General features: G+C 35.2%; 1 protein-coding gene across 1 annotated transcript; it reads left to right on the top strand.

Moving 5' to 3' along the window:
• The first annotated feature begins 293 nt into the window (after positions 1–293).
• Positions 294–12,613, top strand: LOC125673373 (baculoviral IAP repeat-containing protein 7-like). The gene is made up of 7 exons (XM_048909943.2): positions 294–404; positions 4,613–5,289; positions 10,546–10,721; positions 11,080–11,137; positions 11,310–11,423; positions 11,647–11,733; positions 11,908–12,613. The coding sequence occupies exons 2-7, from the start codon at positions 4,890–4,892 to the stop codon at positions 12,117–12,119; spliced, it is 1,047 nt and encodes a 348-aa protein (XP_048765900.2). The 5' UTR covers positions 294–404; positions 4,613–4,889; the 3' UTR covers positions 12,120–12,613.
• Positions 12,614–15,537: the final 2,924 nt, after the last annotated feature.

The following is a 15,537-nucleotide window of genomic DNA, read 5'->3' as shown; positions in this document are numbered from 1 at the left end:
ACATGAAGGACTATACACCAGTTTCATAACAAGTGCAGTCTTTTCTTAGAGATCAGCTGAGCATAGTGAAAATTCAAGTAAATTAAAAGTCGAATATCTTGGATATGGGGTAACCCATATCTATTCTTGTAACGAGAAGGAATATACATATATTGCTGTTTTGATTTTTTTCCATCCATGTTTTAAACGAAGTCAGGCATTATAACGACGTAGTACAGCTCATAAACAAGTTATTTACATCCACATAGCATGACCCCTTCTAAAATTAGACACATGTTAGTGTTCATCTATTTATAGAACTAAACTGTGCACAAATAACCTTGGGGAAAACCCAATTTATATATACTCACAGATATTAAACCATATTCATGCGGATGTATTTGCTTTCAACACCGAGACACACAGTGAGTATATATGAATTTGTTAAACATTCTCAATTTTGCGTACGAATTTGAAAGTCGTGGGATATAAAGTTTAAGAATGCATGATTTATTTATAAATGCACATGTATATCGTTTTATGTAAATTAGTATGTAGGCCTATATATCTTACCCTTACAATTTCTACTTTAAATTCTTCAGGATATAACTAATTTGAATTATGCATGATAGGTATTCAATTTTATTTACTTCCACTAGCGAAACATAACTCGAGATTGTTTAAATCATATGCATTTGCATAAATAAATAGATCCGTTGCACAATATACGTACATGTAGTACGTGCAACAAATGAGTCAACATGTATTTACTTTACTACATTTGTAATTCATTGAAGACAACCACTTTCTCTAAATTATTTTCATAGATTTATCAAGATTCGATTTATGGTAACCTTTGCACCATTAACAATACCGGTCAATATTTGCAGATTTTGGTCCCAGTGTCTTTCCCTGCCAGTGTACATTCTTACACACATATATGACTGTATGAACACCACACTCATGCAGATTTTCGTTTTACTCTTACAAAGGATTACATAAGGAAATAATGTTAAGGTTTCATTAGTCATATTTCTGCAATTATTCATAAAGGTTTAAAAAAAAAAACATGAACAAAATTCATATCCAGATGTTTTGTAATAAGTTGTTTTAGATATCATAAAAAATCGAGCAAAGATGAGTTTAGAATGGTTGTTCAGACAAAGTGGACTCATTTACTACACTGCGCTTTACTTATGTTATAATACTTCTGGTTGAGAGGAAGAGAGAGGTATATTATGAATAAATAATATTTTTTTATTCACGTGTCTGTGAATTAGATTTTTTAATTTAAAAAAAAAATTCGTTGAAAAAGTTATTTCCCACTCATGCAGTGGTTTGTTTCATCTTTGTCTACAGGGGAAAACCAGTTAAACGGGAAGAAAGAAAGACAAAAATACCCATATTGTCCCGGAATTTGAAACTACTTTAATGTTGACTCATACCCCTCATGGCGCCAAATGGTCTATATTGCTCTCATGATCTCGCTAAATTTAGATCCTCTTCAATGAGATATCATACATCAATTTTATTATACATGTACGATGACGATGTTTCTCTGAAATATTTTTTTAATTGCTTGCACATGCATGGCATCATATTATGAAACATATGATTATTCAAACATCGATAAAGATCTTGTTTGCAAATTCTGAAGTCTGTACGTAATATAAAAATGACCTGAACAATATTACAGTGGTTTAACATTTATTGGTTCAAATAGATTTTTAGGCACGTGATATTATCATCGTTTTTCAAAGTGGGGTGGGTTACTATTTGATCAGAGCTTTTAAGCTGACATTTACCACTATTGTTAAAGGGGGGAGCATCAGTAACCAATATATATCTTATTTGCATTACGATATAAAAAAAGGATGGACATTTACGTAAATTGTTCATGTGAATTTCATGTGAACAGCATTTCACGTGAAATTCACGTGAGGCACATTTGCCTGTGTATACATAGATTAAAGTGTAAAATATTTAAAACTGTATATGGTCCAATATTCATGTATTGTTTTTGTACAGAATTACTTTAAAGCAGATTAACTAGTTTTTAAAGTTATTAACTTTCCCTTAATTGCAAGCTTGAAAACATTTGGATGTAAAAGAAAACAGTGAGAAGATTATTTAGATGTATACGTATAAATGTATGCATGGTTTGTTAGTCGTCTATAAATAGCCCCATCGCGTAAGGGGAATCCCATATATATATATATATATGCAACTGTCAACAGCGTTAAAAAAACCCGAATTACTATTATTTAGTTGTATGATCCGAATTTCCTTTTTTTAAACCTTGTAAAAACGCTGTTAAGCTCGTACGTTTTTATAAGGTCAAGTAAAATTAATTAGTAGATTATCATTCCCGCCCGCCCCTCGAAAATCGCCCCGCCCCTATTTTTTTTATTTTTCAAAATTACGATATCCGATACACATGTAATTATGATTTATAAAGCCTTTTCTCAATGAGAGAAGGCATTTTCGAGGTCAAGAATACCATGGCGAAAAATAAAAAATAAAAAATAAAATCCTCCCACCCGCCCCATTATTTTGTGAAGTTTGAATGATAATCTACTAATTAATTTTACTTGGCCTAAGGCTGTACGACATGGCATACATTATTTCACCTGTTTTAACCAGAATTACAAACAACTGTCACTCGGCCATTTCAAGTGACAGTCGCGTGTCCAGTTCAGACTTTCAGATAATCGGTGGTCTTATCTGTGTGAAGGTATATATTTTGTTTTAACAGTACCATGTCACAAGTTTACGAGAAATTGAAATAACAAATTACCTCTTAGTAAGGGGCGAGATCAAAAGTTCAATGTCTGACAAAAACTAAATTCACGTAGTTTTCACCAAGGCCCCCACCCCTTTTAAAACTAAATATGATGAATGTTGAAACTAATCGATTAACACGTAAAAGCATACGATTATAGATAACATTCTGTGTACCTTTTCCACTGGTTATTCACAAATTAAAATGTTAAACTATTAAATGTTCATTAAAATGTAAATTATGTGGTTTTTAACAGTCGCTTGTCTGTCTTTTACAATCAATCAATCAATCCACTAAAGTGTAATCGATGTCGGATAACATGATCTTACGGGATGTTTTATTCCCCCTCTCACTAACTAATTGAATTTAGATTTTTATCCGACATCGATCTTTTGATCTCGCCCCAAATTCGTTGTTTTACGCTCTTTCAGCCAAGCTACTAGTAGACAGTTGCGTCTGAGTTATTTACATCATGTTGGATTCGATCCCCGACGCGAGGCTATTTATAGACGCCTAATAGACGATGTATGATTTATGCATGCCCGCTATATTTACTTCTGTTTCCTTTTACATGCAAATGTTTTCAAGCATGTAATTATATAAGGGGAAGTTAATAACTTTAAAAACTAACTAATCTGCTATAAAGTAATTATGTACAAAATTAATACATGATCATCTTTAAGAGGTTTTCTCTTAAACTTTTGGCACGGTACTGTTGTAACAAACTACATAGCTTTACACAAATAAGACCACCGACGATCTGAAAGTCTGAACTGGACGCGTGACCTTCATTAAAACGGCCGAGGGACGGTTGTTTGTAAACACCGATTTAAAATCAAATACTTCTGGTTAAAACAGGTATGACATGTCGTACAGCCCCATAATTACGTACGTAGTTTTTTACATTGTGGAAAAAAATGTTGTTTATGACGATCTGATAAATGATTACATGTTACGGCTTTCTCACAGTTATACCCCCTCTTAATGATACAAATAACTTATCTTGGGTCCTTTAACCCAGGCTTCAGTATACTGATTATTATCCGTAAAACCCACCCTGGGCATAAAGCTCCGATCGAAGGGCAACGAATATCACAATTGCGTTAGATAATCCCGCGCGCATTATAACTAAATTGCAGTAGAATATGTTCCAAACGTACAGAAAAATGGATGAGTGATATTTTTATCAATGTGTACCGCGCATTCGACCCTTTGGCTTACACCTTCTGACGTTGAAATATTATATTTTTGATACAATATATTGGTGCAGTTCTCTCTCTCTCTCTCTCTCTCTCTCTCTCTCTCTCTCTCTCAGTTTAGTTTGTGTTATTTGTACAGATATAAAATTACTTTAGATAAATGTTTTGGACTTCATTTATAAACCATGGGAATAGTTTACTTTCCATACGGTAAATTGTATCTATTTTACTTTTGAAAACATACATTCAGTATTTCATTTCAATCATTGGAGAAAAAAGTTTGCTCAGCAAGCGTCATTAAAACGGTTGGTCCCACCCATAAGTTTACAAGGAGGCAAAGACTATTGTTAGTTACACTGATTGCAAGTCTAAAGAAATTGGTTCAGTAATATCTGAGAAGTTAAACAAGTATATGGATGACACTGAGACGGTGAACGACTGCTTTTGCACATCTTAATTTACAAATTTACTCGATTCCTCTCCAGGATTATTCCCCTGTCTCCAGCTTCCATATCATCTCCCATTCAGTGGATTTTTCTCTTCCACGAACTCTCTTAAAATATTTAAGATGCAATATAATTGAGATATGAAAAGATTGTTCCATGTACATGTAAGACAATACAAAACAATCAAAATGGACATTTTCTTGCAGGACAAATTCGTTAATAATGATCGGATAAATTTATAAATGGGCGTGGTAATCCACATAGAAATCACAAAGCAGAGACCTTGTTATTGTCAATGGTCCAGGATATCAAGAGTGGGCAATCACGGTCACTACACACAGAATTGCAAAGTGTACAAAATAGTCAAAACGGCGAACATCCAGAAGGACTTCCGGTTTATGCCAAGTGAGCAGAGAACAGAAGCAGAGGGGCTAGACAATCCGTTCACGTGACACCCCGAGCTCTCGCTTTATAGTAATACGCATGTTAAATTGCTTGGTGTGCTTTAGCATTCTTATTACAAAAACGACATTGACGATGCAGGGTAATAATTTTGATGGCAGTTTACCAAACCCTTGTCTGCAGCATACATATTTTGCTTCTCACCCTACGTCATATGACGAATTCGGAAGTGGCGCGAATGAACCTGACAACGCCACGAGGGCAGGCAGAAGTATGTCATCGGTTTTTTCAGTAGAGGTAACTGGGGGACGCCAGAAGGACAGAAATCTGAGAATAGCTAGAGAATATGGCATAAATCTTTCAAAACCAAAGTACCCACAATATGCAATAAAAGCCACACGTCTCGGAACATTCCAAAATTGGCCAGTATCCATCACCCATAAACCTGAGGAAATGGCAGAGGCTGGATTGTTTTACTCGGGTATGTATAGCTATAGGTGCATATTGAAATGTTAGCTGTCAATAGTTTTACTTCTCTTCTCTATAGACGGATTATAACTATTTTGTTATATCAACATTGATTTGCAAGCATTTCGACAACTGAACTGAAAGGTAACTTGTTTCTGAAATGGTCAAATTCAACGTCCACCTGCATGTTTATATCATACAAGTCAGTTATATGTACATGATTGGCCACTCAGCTATGTATGAAATATATCGCTTGTCACTTTGATACTTGAAGGGGGAAATTGTTGGCTGGTTGCGCCCCTTCATGATTGATTGATTGATTGGATATTGTTTAACGTCCCTCTCGAGAATATTTCATTTTAATGAAAACGTCACCAATGCCGGTGAAGAGCTGCAAAATTTAGACATATGCTCGGCGTTTATGGCCTTTGAGCAGAGAGAGATCTTTATCGTGTCACACCTGCTGTGACACGGGACCTCGGGTTTAACGGTCTCATCCGAAGGACCGCCCCATTTAGTCGCCTCTTACGACAAGCAAGGGGTACTGAGGACATATTCTAACCTGGATCTCCACGCCCCTTCATGAAAGAAGGTCTAGCGATACATGTTTGTAAAAGAAATATATATAAAAAGCAAACATTAACAATCTCGTACGTAACAAACAGACGTAATTGCAAAACGAATGGTTATCTTTGCCAACTGAACAAATACATAAAAACAAGACAAATCACTTAATACACAGCAAGTGATATTAGAAGCCCAACATACAGTGTTACTTTGCAAATAAAATTACACTAAAATGAAAATAAACGGTTTACCACCATATATATACATGCGTTGATAAATGCGTGATGAGTTATCATGTCGATAACCCAAACAAACGGACGAGTAAAACGTAGTCGGGTGGTGCCCCAAAATTATGTGATGTATGTAAACCTTCTGCAACTAGCCCCCCCCCCCGCAAAAGTCGGAGAGGGCTACATTATTGCAGCTACGCGTGTATGTATCTTGCTTCTCTGTTGTTTTTTATTTTATTTTATTTTTTTTAAATTTTTTTTTATGTATTGTTTGTTTTACAAAGATACTCGTTTGTTTCGCTATTACGTCTGTTCATTACGTACCATATCTGCTTTATGGATATTTGTTTTGCAATAAGGTCTGTTGATTAAGCATTTAATATCAATTATTAGGGTTTTATGGTTATTGAAATTATAATAATTGTATATTTTCTCGTAAATGGTATTTTTTCCCTTTCCGCCGCTCATACGTATCCTATTGGACTTGAATGAGCCAAGAGCCAAAGGACCTCCCCACTTTAGCTGTAGCTTGTGGTCCCCTTTATCCATCCCTCTTTTAAAAAAAAGATTTATCTATTATACTTTTCGGGAAATATTAAACACTTATGTATCTCCAGTAAGTGTACAGTCCCTTTCCACTGGATATTGGAAATTAGCCTAGAAACTACATAATTACTACCCGAGGTCAATACAGGTAAATGAGGTAGAAAGAAAACATATAGTTTTTGTAGATTTTTATTGTACTTATTTTTGTGAATTTCATCATCAGCACAATATTGTTCATACTTGCCTTTTGGATATAATTTTCTTTATTACACAAACGACTTATAATAGATAAGAGATATCTGGACAACCTTGTGCTCGATATAAACAAAGACATTAAAAACTGGTCATTCGATGAATATCAATAGAGATTTAACAAAAACAGACAAACGCGATTTCAAAGCACGGCATAGCTCTTAATGTTAATGAACTTTGCAGCAAAGTGAAATGCCAAACCTATAAGTGTTTGTATTAATTAACATCTCAGGGCATTATACATTGCATAATTCAAACTCTGAAGTTTTTCTAAATCATCGGGGACCTATGTAACAGCTAAAATGGGGAGGTCCTTTAAAATGAAATCATCCGCTCACCCTTGACCATGGACTAAAGAGAGATGCAATATCAAGTGGTGTTGGTACAAAAGAGATAGCTGACATTCATTATCCTGTGAAAAAATCAAAATGTTTATTTCTAAACTGAGTAGAAATGTTAAACGCAGTGGACAGAATTAGGTACGCTTAAAATTAGATACGATTGCTGCCTCTATGTGCATGACCTGTATGCACTCAAATAATATGTGTTGAAGTAGAAAGCTTTGTTTCTGCAATGGTTAGCTCATCTGAGATACATTGTATATGCTCACCATTGTCCGTAGTCCATCAGTGCGTCCGTTTATAACTTAAATATTTTCGACTTGTTCTTTAGAACCATTGGGCCAATTTCAACCAAACTTGATAAAAATCGTCCTTGAGTAAAGGAAATTCAAAATTATTCAAAAGAAGAACCACGGCTCCTTGCAATGGGAGAAAATCAAAGTAAGGTAAAACAGGATGGGTCATAAAAAATCTCCCTTTAGTCATTTTCTTCTTCAAATCATGGCCGCGGAAATAGGATGGGCCCTCAATAGGAGATCAATGTGTTACCTTAAAAAATAGGGAAACTCTTATTCTCAAGATAAGCAGTGCCAGGATTGATCATTAGTATGCAAGTATCCTCAGGGAATGATGATTCAAATTTCTTCAAATCAATGCACAGGGGCCATAATACGGATTAGAGCTGTAGCATCTGATGTTCATGTATTGTTTTTGTACATAATTACGTTAAAACAGATTAATTAGTTTATAGAAATATTAACTTTCCCTTAATAACATACTTGTAAACATTTGCATGTAAAAGAAAACAATGATACTATTATTCAAAAAGTAACTATGGTGGGTAAACACAAATTATGCATTGTCTTCTATGTGTCTATAAATAACCCCAAGTGCTTCAGGGGAATCCCAACATAATGTATATAACTTGGACGCAACTGTCTAAATTTAAGGCTGACAGAGCGTAAAACTACGAATTACTAAGAAGTATTTGATATCACCGATAATCTTAAAGTCTGAACTGGAGACGTGACTGTCACTTGAAATGGCCGATTGACGGTTGTTTGTAAACACCGATTTCAAATCAAATAATTTTGGTTGAACAGGTGAAATAATGTATGGCATGTCGTACAGCCTCGTAAATACGTGTGATGATTTAATAATTTAACAGAGTTTTTACATGGTGGAAAAAATGTCGACATTCGGACCATACAAATTTAAAAGTTTTTAATGGTAATAATGATATAGGGAAAAGATTTGAAAATGTTTTGGAGAACAACAGGGGTATTATTAGTATGAAAGGTGAAGATAACGAACAGTGATCAATCTCATAACTCCTATAAGCAATACAAAATAAAGAATTGGGCAAACACGGGCCTCTGGATGAGCAGGTGCCTGGGAGGAGTAAACATCCCCTGTCGAACGGTCACACCCGTTGTGAACCTATATGTTGATCACGTGTTTTAAACGGAATAATCCATTGTCAAAATCAGTGTGCCAATGTACTCATTCGCAGGAAGTGTAGTTTGAAAGTAGGTACAGTTTCTACTGTCATTTGGTCCAGAAAATAGATGATTTCAGCAGGGGTCCCAAAATCTGGCATTCAAATAAGGAATATATAAGCAAATCAAAACTACGTTTAATTTGATCCGAAATTGCTTTGTGTTGTATGACAGGGGCCCGTTTTACAAAACAACTTACGACAAAGTCGCAAGTCTTAGATTGTATTACACTGTTATTACTTTGAGTGAATGAAGTAAAACTTTTCTGAGGCTTAATTTTCAACATCTAAAAGAATATTTTGCATTTGGAGTGAATTATCTTACAATAAACTAGAAAATTCCAGTATGTAAACTTGGTCGTAAGTCGTAAGTTCTTTTGTAAAACGCGCTCCAGGAGCGTGAAATTGACATAAAATTGCCAAAAATGCCAAAATCAATGAAAAATTTCATAAATTCAGGGTTTTTTCCTTTCAGAAAACATACAGCCCATGCGTGGAGCAAATTCATATTCAAATACATTTTCCGTCTTCTCTTAATGCAAGGTGAAGATAACGAACAGTGATCAATCTCATAACTCCTACAAGCAATACAAAATAGATAGTTGGGCAAACACGGACCCCTGGACACACCAGAGGTGGGATCAGGTGCCTAGGAGGAGTAAGCATCCCCTGTTAATACAAAATATATATATTAATTGCATTTTGCTCGACGGATGGGCCCACCTTTTCCTAAGCAATAATCTGGATCAAATTTATCAGTTATCAAACTCTTTTTAAAAAAAAATGGCGGGAAAAACTCTTATTCATGACGTAATAATGCTATAAAAATAGAAATAACTTTGATTTAAGTTGAGATAGTATACTTGGCATGTATTTAACTTATTCAAAACACATATCAAGCTTGATTCAAGACACAGTTAAATCAGAGAAATTTGTTGGGCCTTTTTATGTACACAATTGTCGCGTGAGGTTGGGTGGTTCCATGAAAGGTGAAGATAACAACGAACAGTGATCAATCTCAGAACTCCTATAAGGAATACAAAATAGAGAGGAGTAAACACAGATCCCTAGAGGTGGGAATATAAATTTTACAATATGGAATCGTTTTGATTACATCTGTAGTAATCGGTCACATCCGATCTCACGGCGGATGTGACCGGTCGACAGGGGATGCTTACTCCTCCTAAGCAGCTGATCCCATCTCTGGTGTGTCCAGGGGTCCGTGTTTGCCCAACTATCTATACTGAGTTGCTTATAAGAGTTATGAGATTGATCACTGTTCGTTATCTTCGCCTTTCATATGCAAGGATTTAAATGTAGGCAGTGCAGATTATTATTTGATCAAATCATACCCCCTGCGTCACGGCTAGGACCAAAGCATGGATTCAACGTTTTACATGAGAATATTCAGTAAATCTTTAAAAAAATATTTTAAAAAATATAAGGGCCACAATATTGATATTGAAACATTCCTATGTTGTGTGGATTTACGTTTGGTTAAGTCATGAACCTACGGGGCTATGGTGGAGATTAAGAAAGTAAATTGTTTTTTTGTTTTTTTTTTTACAAACATTGGGTCCAAAAATTTTGTGGGAATGGAGAGGGTGAAATATCTTTTTAAAATATTCGTTTGAAGAACAGTAGGACAAAGGTGACTTTGTGTGAGCTTTCTGGCCCATGGGCCTCTTGTATTTGTATAATTTTTCCTTGCATATTGTACAAATGTAGATGTATTTATGTGAATGCTTTTATTGGTATTTACAAATGTATTTTGAAAATAAATTGCTACTAGTGTATTGAAAGTTTTACGGATTTATATTGAAATGTGTCTGTAGGGAAAGATGATGCTGTTTTCTGCTTCTTCTGTGGTCTGGGACTAAAGGAATGGGAAGAAGGTGACACAGCCTGGGGAGAGCATGCGCGGTGGTCTCCTGACTGTACGTTTGTCAATGACGTCAAAGGGGAGGAGTTCATTAAGATGGAAATACTTCGAGACACAAACCCAGAGGAGGTAAAAACTATTTTGTATAGTAAATTGAAATGTACAGCGGCGGATCTAAAAGGGGTTACGTGGATTGTATCCTCCATTAAGTTGTAAAAATTGTTGCAAAACACCCTGCATTGCGCTATTCAGAGAGCTGTAATAATCTATTTTGGCGGGAAAAGTATCTTTTATGACAACAATGTTTTTTAAAAAGAAACATCTCTTGATCCGCCCCTGAATAATAGTAACAGTATAAATGGTGACCTCTATGATTTATTTCTGTCTTTTAAATAATAGATCGGAGATTTGACACGTAATGATTCTTTTTTTTTCATTTTGAAAAAGTATATTACTTCAGTCTTGTAAAAGAAAATTTTATTTGCAGTATTTTATCAAAAAGAGAAGTGGATTAGATTTGAACGAAAAGGAAGGTGGACAGCAAGGTAAAAACAAGAAAAGAAAATAAACAAGAGAAAAACCCAACAAAAGAATACAAACAAACATAACAACAACAAAACACCAATTTTTGCTAAGACATGGACTATCGTACATGTATTTTCTGTTATAGGCAACTCAGGTTCAGGCGAGATGTCTTAACTGTTTTAATACTTTCAGAAAAATCAGAAATTGATACTATGAATAATCCTGCAATCCTGAGTCTTCTGCAGAATGGATACAAGGAATCAATTGTTAAAAAGGCCGTGTCGATTTCCCAGAAAAGGAACAGAAGTAAGTCTACTGAAAATCTCACTCTTAGAGAAAACATCAAATATCTATATAGGGCTCACGGCGGATGTGATCGGTCGACAGGGGATGCTTACTCCTCCTAGGTACCTGCTCCCACTTCTGGTGTGTCCAGGGGTCCGTATTTGCCCAACTATCTATTTTATATTGCTTATGGAATTTATGAGATTGATCACTGGTCGTTATCTTCACCTTTCATTCATTTCAGACAAACCTCTTTCTGCCAAGGAACTTTTGGAGATAATATTCGACATCGAAGACGGCAATATTCAATGCGAAGAAATGGAGAAATATGGTGAATTTTAATTTTATTACGGATATGTTTAAATCAAGTAAAACCACAGCGAGAGTATCAAACTGTAAATTTGGAAATACTAATTTGTGGTATGTGTTGTTAATGAGCTTACCCACATTTTCAATAACTATTTACATGAAATATTTCATTCAGTTTTTTAATTTATGGATATAGAGGAACATCCTGTTCAGACAGCTCTAGTGGTGAAGGAAAACGAGGAACTACGGAAGACCACCTACTGTCGGAAGTGCTCGTCTGGTTTGGCGTCTGTAGTATTTCTACCATGTGGACATCTGTGCACGTGTACGGAGTGTGCACCATCCATTAAGCATTGTTTGTTGTGTAATAATTTCATTAAGGGCACCGTTAGAACGTACATGACGTGAACTATTAACTTCAAGAGAGTAATGTTGATATTCTCTAAGAAGGAGTTTCCACAAGGCTGCATGTCGTGGTCGATATCACAGAACTGATACCAAAATCTGCCAGGTGGTTTATTCAAAATTTACATTTGGCGTTGGTGCGCTTTGTAAAATCATATAATGAATGATAGATTATAACAAATTCTTTGTCCTTTACCCGTTTGTTTCAATGTTATATGCGCTTGATGATACCATGTTTTCATTGTTTACTGAGTAATTAACTCGTTCTATATATTTTCACAAAAGTCAGACATTATATCTGTAGGAGGATTTCCCGAATGTCAAATAGACTTTCTCGAAGAAATTCATTTTTAATCTGGCTTTGGAGTTTAGGGGCAGCAATGTAGAGTTGTAGATCTAATGTATTTTCTCCGTTGGTACCTTTTAGTATGTAAATGTGATACATGTTTGTGTTCGAAGTATTTAAATATTTTCCAATAAATTGCATTTGCAATTTCTCGAAGGTTAATTTACTGCTAATGTTTGTCGTCAATTAACTATCCAATGCCTGACTATAAATGTAAAAAGAACATGTTGGTTGATCACTTGTTTCTCCTCACTCGGTACTGAAAATCTATTTTCGGAATACATAATATTACATACACTAAACATAAATAAAATACAGTGATGCTTAAATATCACAATATCGCATACCTTTAATACATCTACAAGGTACATGTCATACCACCATATGTTGTGGTGAACGACATTACACATGTCGCATAATGAAACTACAACACATGATTCCCAATGTGAATATTAGCAACAAGGGCAAAAAGTACAGAAATATCTACATAAAACAGTTAAAAGTAGGAATGTCCTTAAAACGTCCAATGCTGTGACGGATTCATATCTAAAAGATCTCTTAAATCCATCAGCTGTTTACGTTTGCTTTTAATGAAACGGCAATGTACATGTATCTATCTATAATGGATTTCCTATTGGCACAAATTGTGCTCCTTTATTAGCGTATCTGTTTTTATATTCCTTCGAGGCATAATTTATTCAAAAGCTGCATGCGAAGAAAAAATCTTCTGCTATGACCTTCAACTTGACATTAAAATACAGCGACAACTTTTTATTTATTAATGATACTCATTTTCACACATATGTCGATTCAATATATTCCAGTAGAACCACAGTCTTCCATATCTGCTCATCTGGATACTCTATTGAACATAGAAAAATGTCTTGATTTGACCTTCAACTTGACATTTAGATATATCAACAATGAACAATATTCATTTTCATTTATATGTCGATTCCATATACCGTATATTAATGAATTCGAAGTATAAGCCACCACAGAGTCTCCCACATCTGCTTCATACTTGGATATTTCCTTGGGCTTAGATGTTAACGGCACACTAACAACTCAACTTTTAGACGAAGGGGATGACTTCAGCTTCTCCATCATCAACGTCCCATATTTATGTAATAATATTTACCTTTATGATATGCTTATGGTGTTTACGTCTCTCAAATAATTTGATACGCATAAACATGTTCAGAGTATGACCAGTTTAGTGACGTCTCCTTATGAGTGAAAAATTCTAGAGACGTTAAGCAAGATACAATCAATCAATCTCAATCGAAGTAGGCTACTACAAGGCGTTCAGCAGTCTCGTGTAAAGTCAGCATTTCGCAAATATGAAGGTCGTTCTGCTGTAACGATCTAATTTATAAATACAATCTGTCATTAGGTCGAATTATATCTGACATGTTTCATACCAAATGTTAGGCCGTTCTTTACATACTGATTTTGATACGGATTACTCGGTTTACCTGATCGAGATATACGGCATACGACGGGTGTGACCTGTCAATAGGGGATGCGTACTCCTAGACACCTGATCCCATCTCTGGTATATCCAAGGATCCGTGTTTTCCCTACTCTTAATTTTGTATTCGGTATGGGAATTATGAGATTGATCTTCACTTTTCGATCTAAAAGAATATGATGTTTCTATGATTTCAATGAAATCATACAAGAAGGTTGGCCATTCTTAAAAACCTTCAAATATCATATATGCCTTTGGGGTATTCTTGATGTCTAAAAATTATGCTGTATGAGTTTTTAATGTTAAACTTCGGTTCGAAGTAGAGACATACGAAAACATGTGATCATGGTGTAACAAGAATCTATCAGTTGCTTAGTAGGGTATGGTAGATCGTTATATTTGCAATAACACGATTAGCTATGTCTAGTTGTGAAATATGAGCATGAGACTCGTTCAAGATTCCTCAACGCTCAAAACTTTGCTTGTGTTATCTCTTTCTTTGACCTAAAGGGTAATCTCAAACGCATATTTTAGAATGATGACGACAGAAATTCTCAGTAGAAATATGATAAAAATCGTAAGTTCAGCATAATTCTGTTTCTGGGTCACCGGAAGGCTATGATTTATGACGGGTTCGTGTCATTCTTAAAATTGCCCTTTTGTATTACAGTCTGTAGCAATATTCCATTATCACCTGCATATGGTGTTTATATCTCTCAACTGATTCGATACGCAAGAGCTTGTTCTGTGTATGGTCAGTTTTAAAATCGAGACAAACTAATGACAAACAAGTTGATGGTGCAGGGGTTCCAGAAAAGACTTATAAGTCAGCACTTCGCAAATTCTATGGTCGTTAAAACGATCTAGTTTGCCAATACAACTTATCATTGGGTCAAATGCTGTCTGATGTGTTTCATAGAGATTGTTAGGCCGTTCTTGGCACACTGATTTTGACTATGGATAACTCCGTTTACCTGATCAAAATATAGTGCTCACGGCGGGTGTGACCGGTCGACAGGGGATGCTTACTCCTTCTAGGCACCTTATCCCACCTTTGGTATATCCAGGGGTCCGTGTTTGCCCAACTCTATTTTGCATTGCTTATAGGAGTTATGAAATTGATCATTGTTCGTTATCTTCACATTTCATGCATATATAAGCAATGAATAGCCATTTTGAAAATTTCGTGGTGTTATGAAGTGGGACGGTACGCGATAAAAGAGAAATTGTGTCGTGTCAGAAAATACCCAGTTAAGATAAATGATACATTTGAGTATTGAAAATGCGCAAAAGATAAAGCCTAAGATTTTAAACTATTTTATGAATATTCTTGAGCCAAAAGCACTCGATAAACGGCTTATCATTGCACAATATGTCTGAAGTGGAGTCAATCGAATGTGGATTTTCAAATATTCCAAAGAAATTTTCGTAAATTTGAAAAACTTTTTCTGAATCAAAAGCATTAAACTGTAAAACACTGTATATCTATTTCAGAATAGGGTGTTTTATTGAATATAGACGTCAATGGGGAACTAAAAATTCAGCTTCATTACAAACGGGATGGCTTTAGCTTCTCATCGTCAACTTCCTATATTCATATA

Source organism: Ostrea edulis, chromosome 3, assembly GCF_947568905.1.
Source record: "Ostrea edulis chromosome 3, xbOstEdul1.1, whole genome shotgun sequence".
NCBI lineage: Eukaryota > Metazoa > Mollusca > Bivalvia > Ostreida > Ostreidae > Ostrea > Ostrea edulis.
Note: the sequence above shows the minus strand (reverse complement) of the source record. Positions and strands in the feature narration are given on the sequence as shown.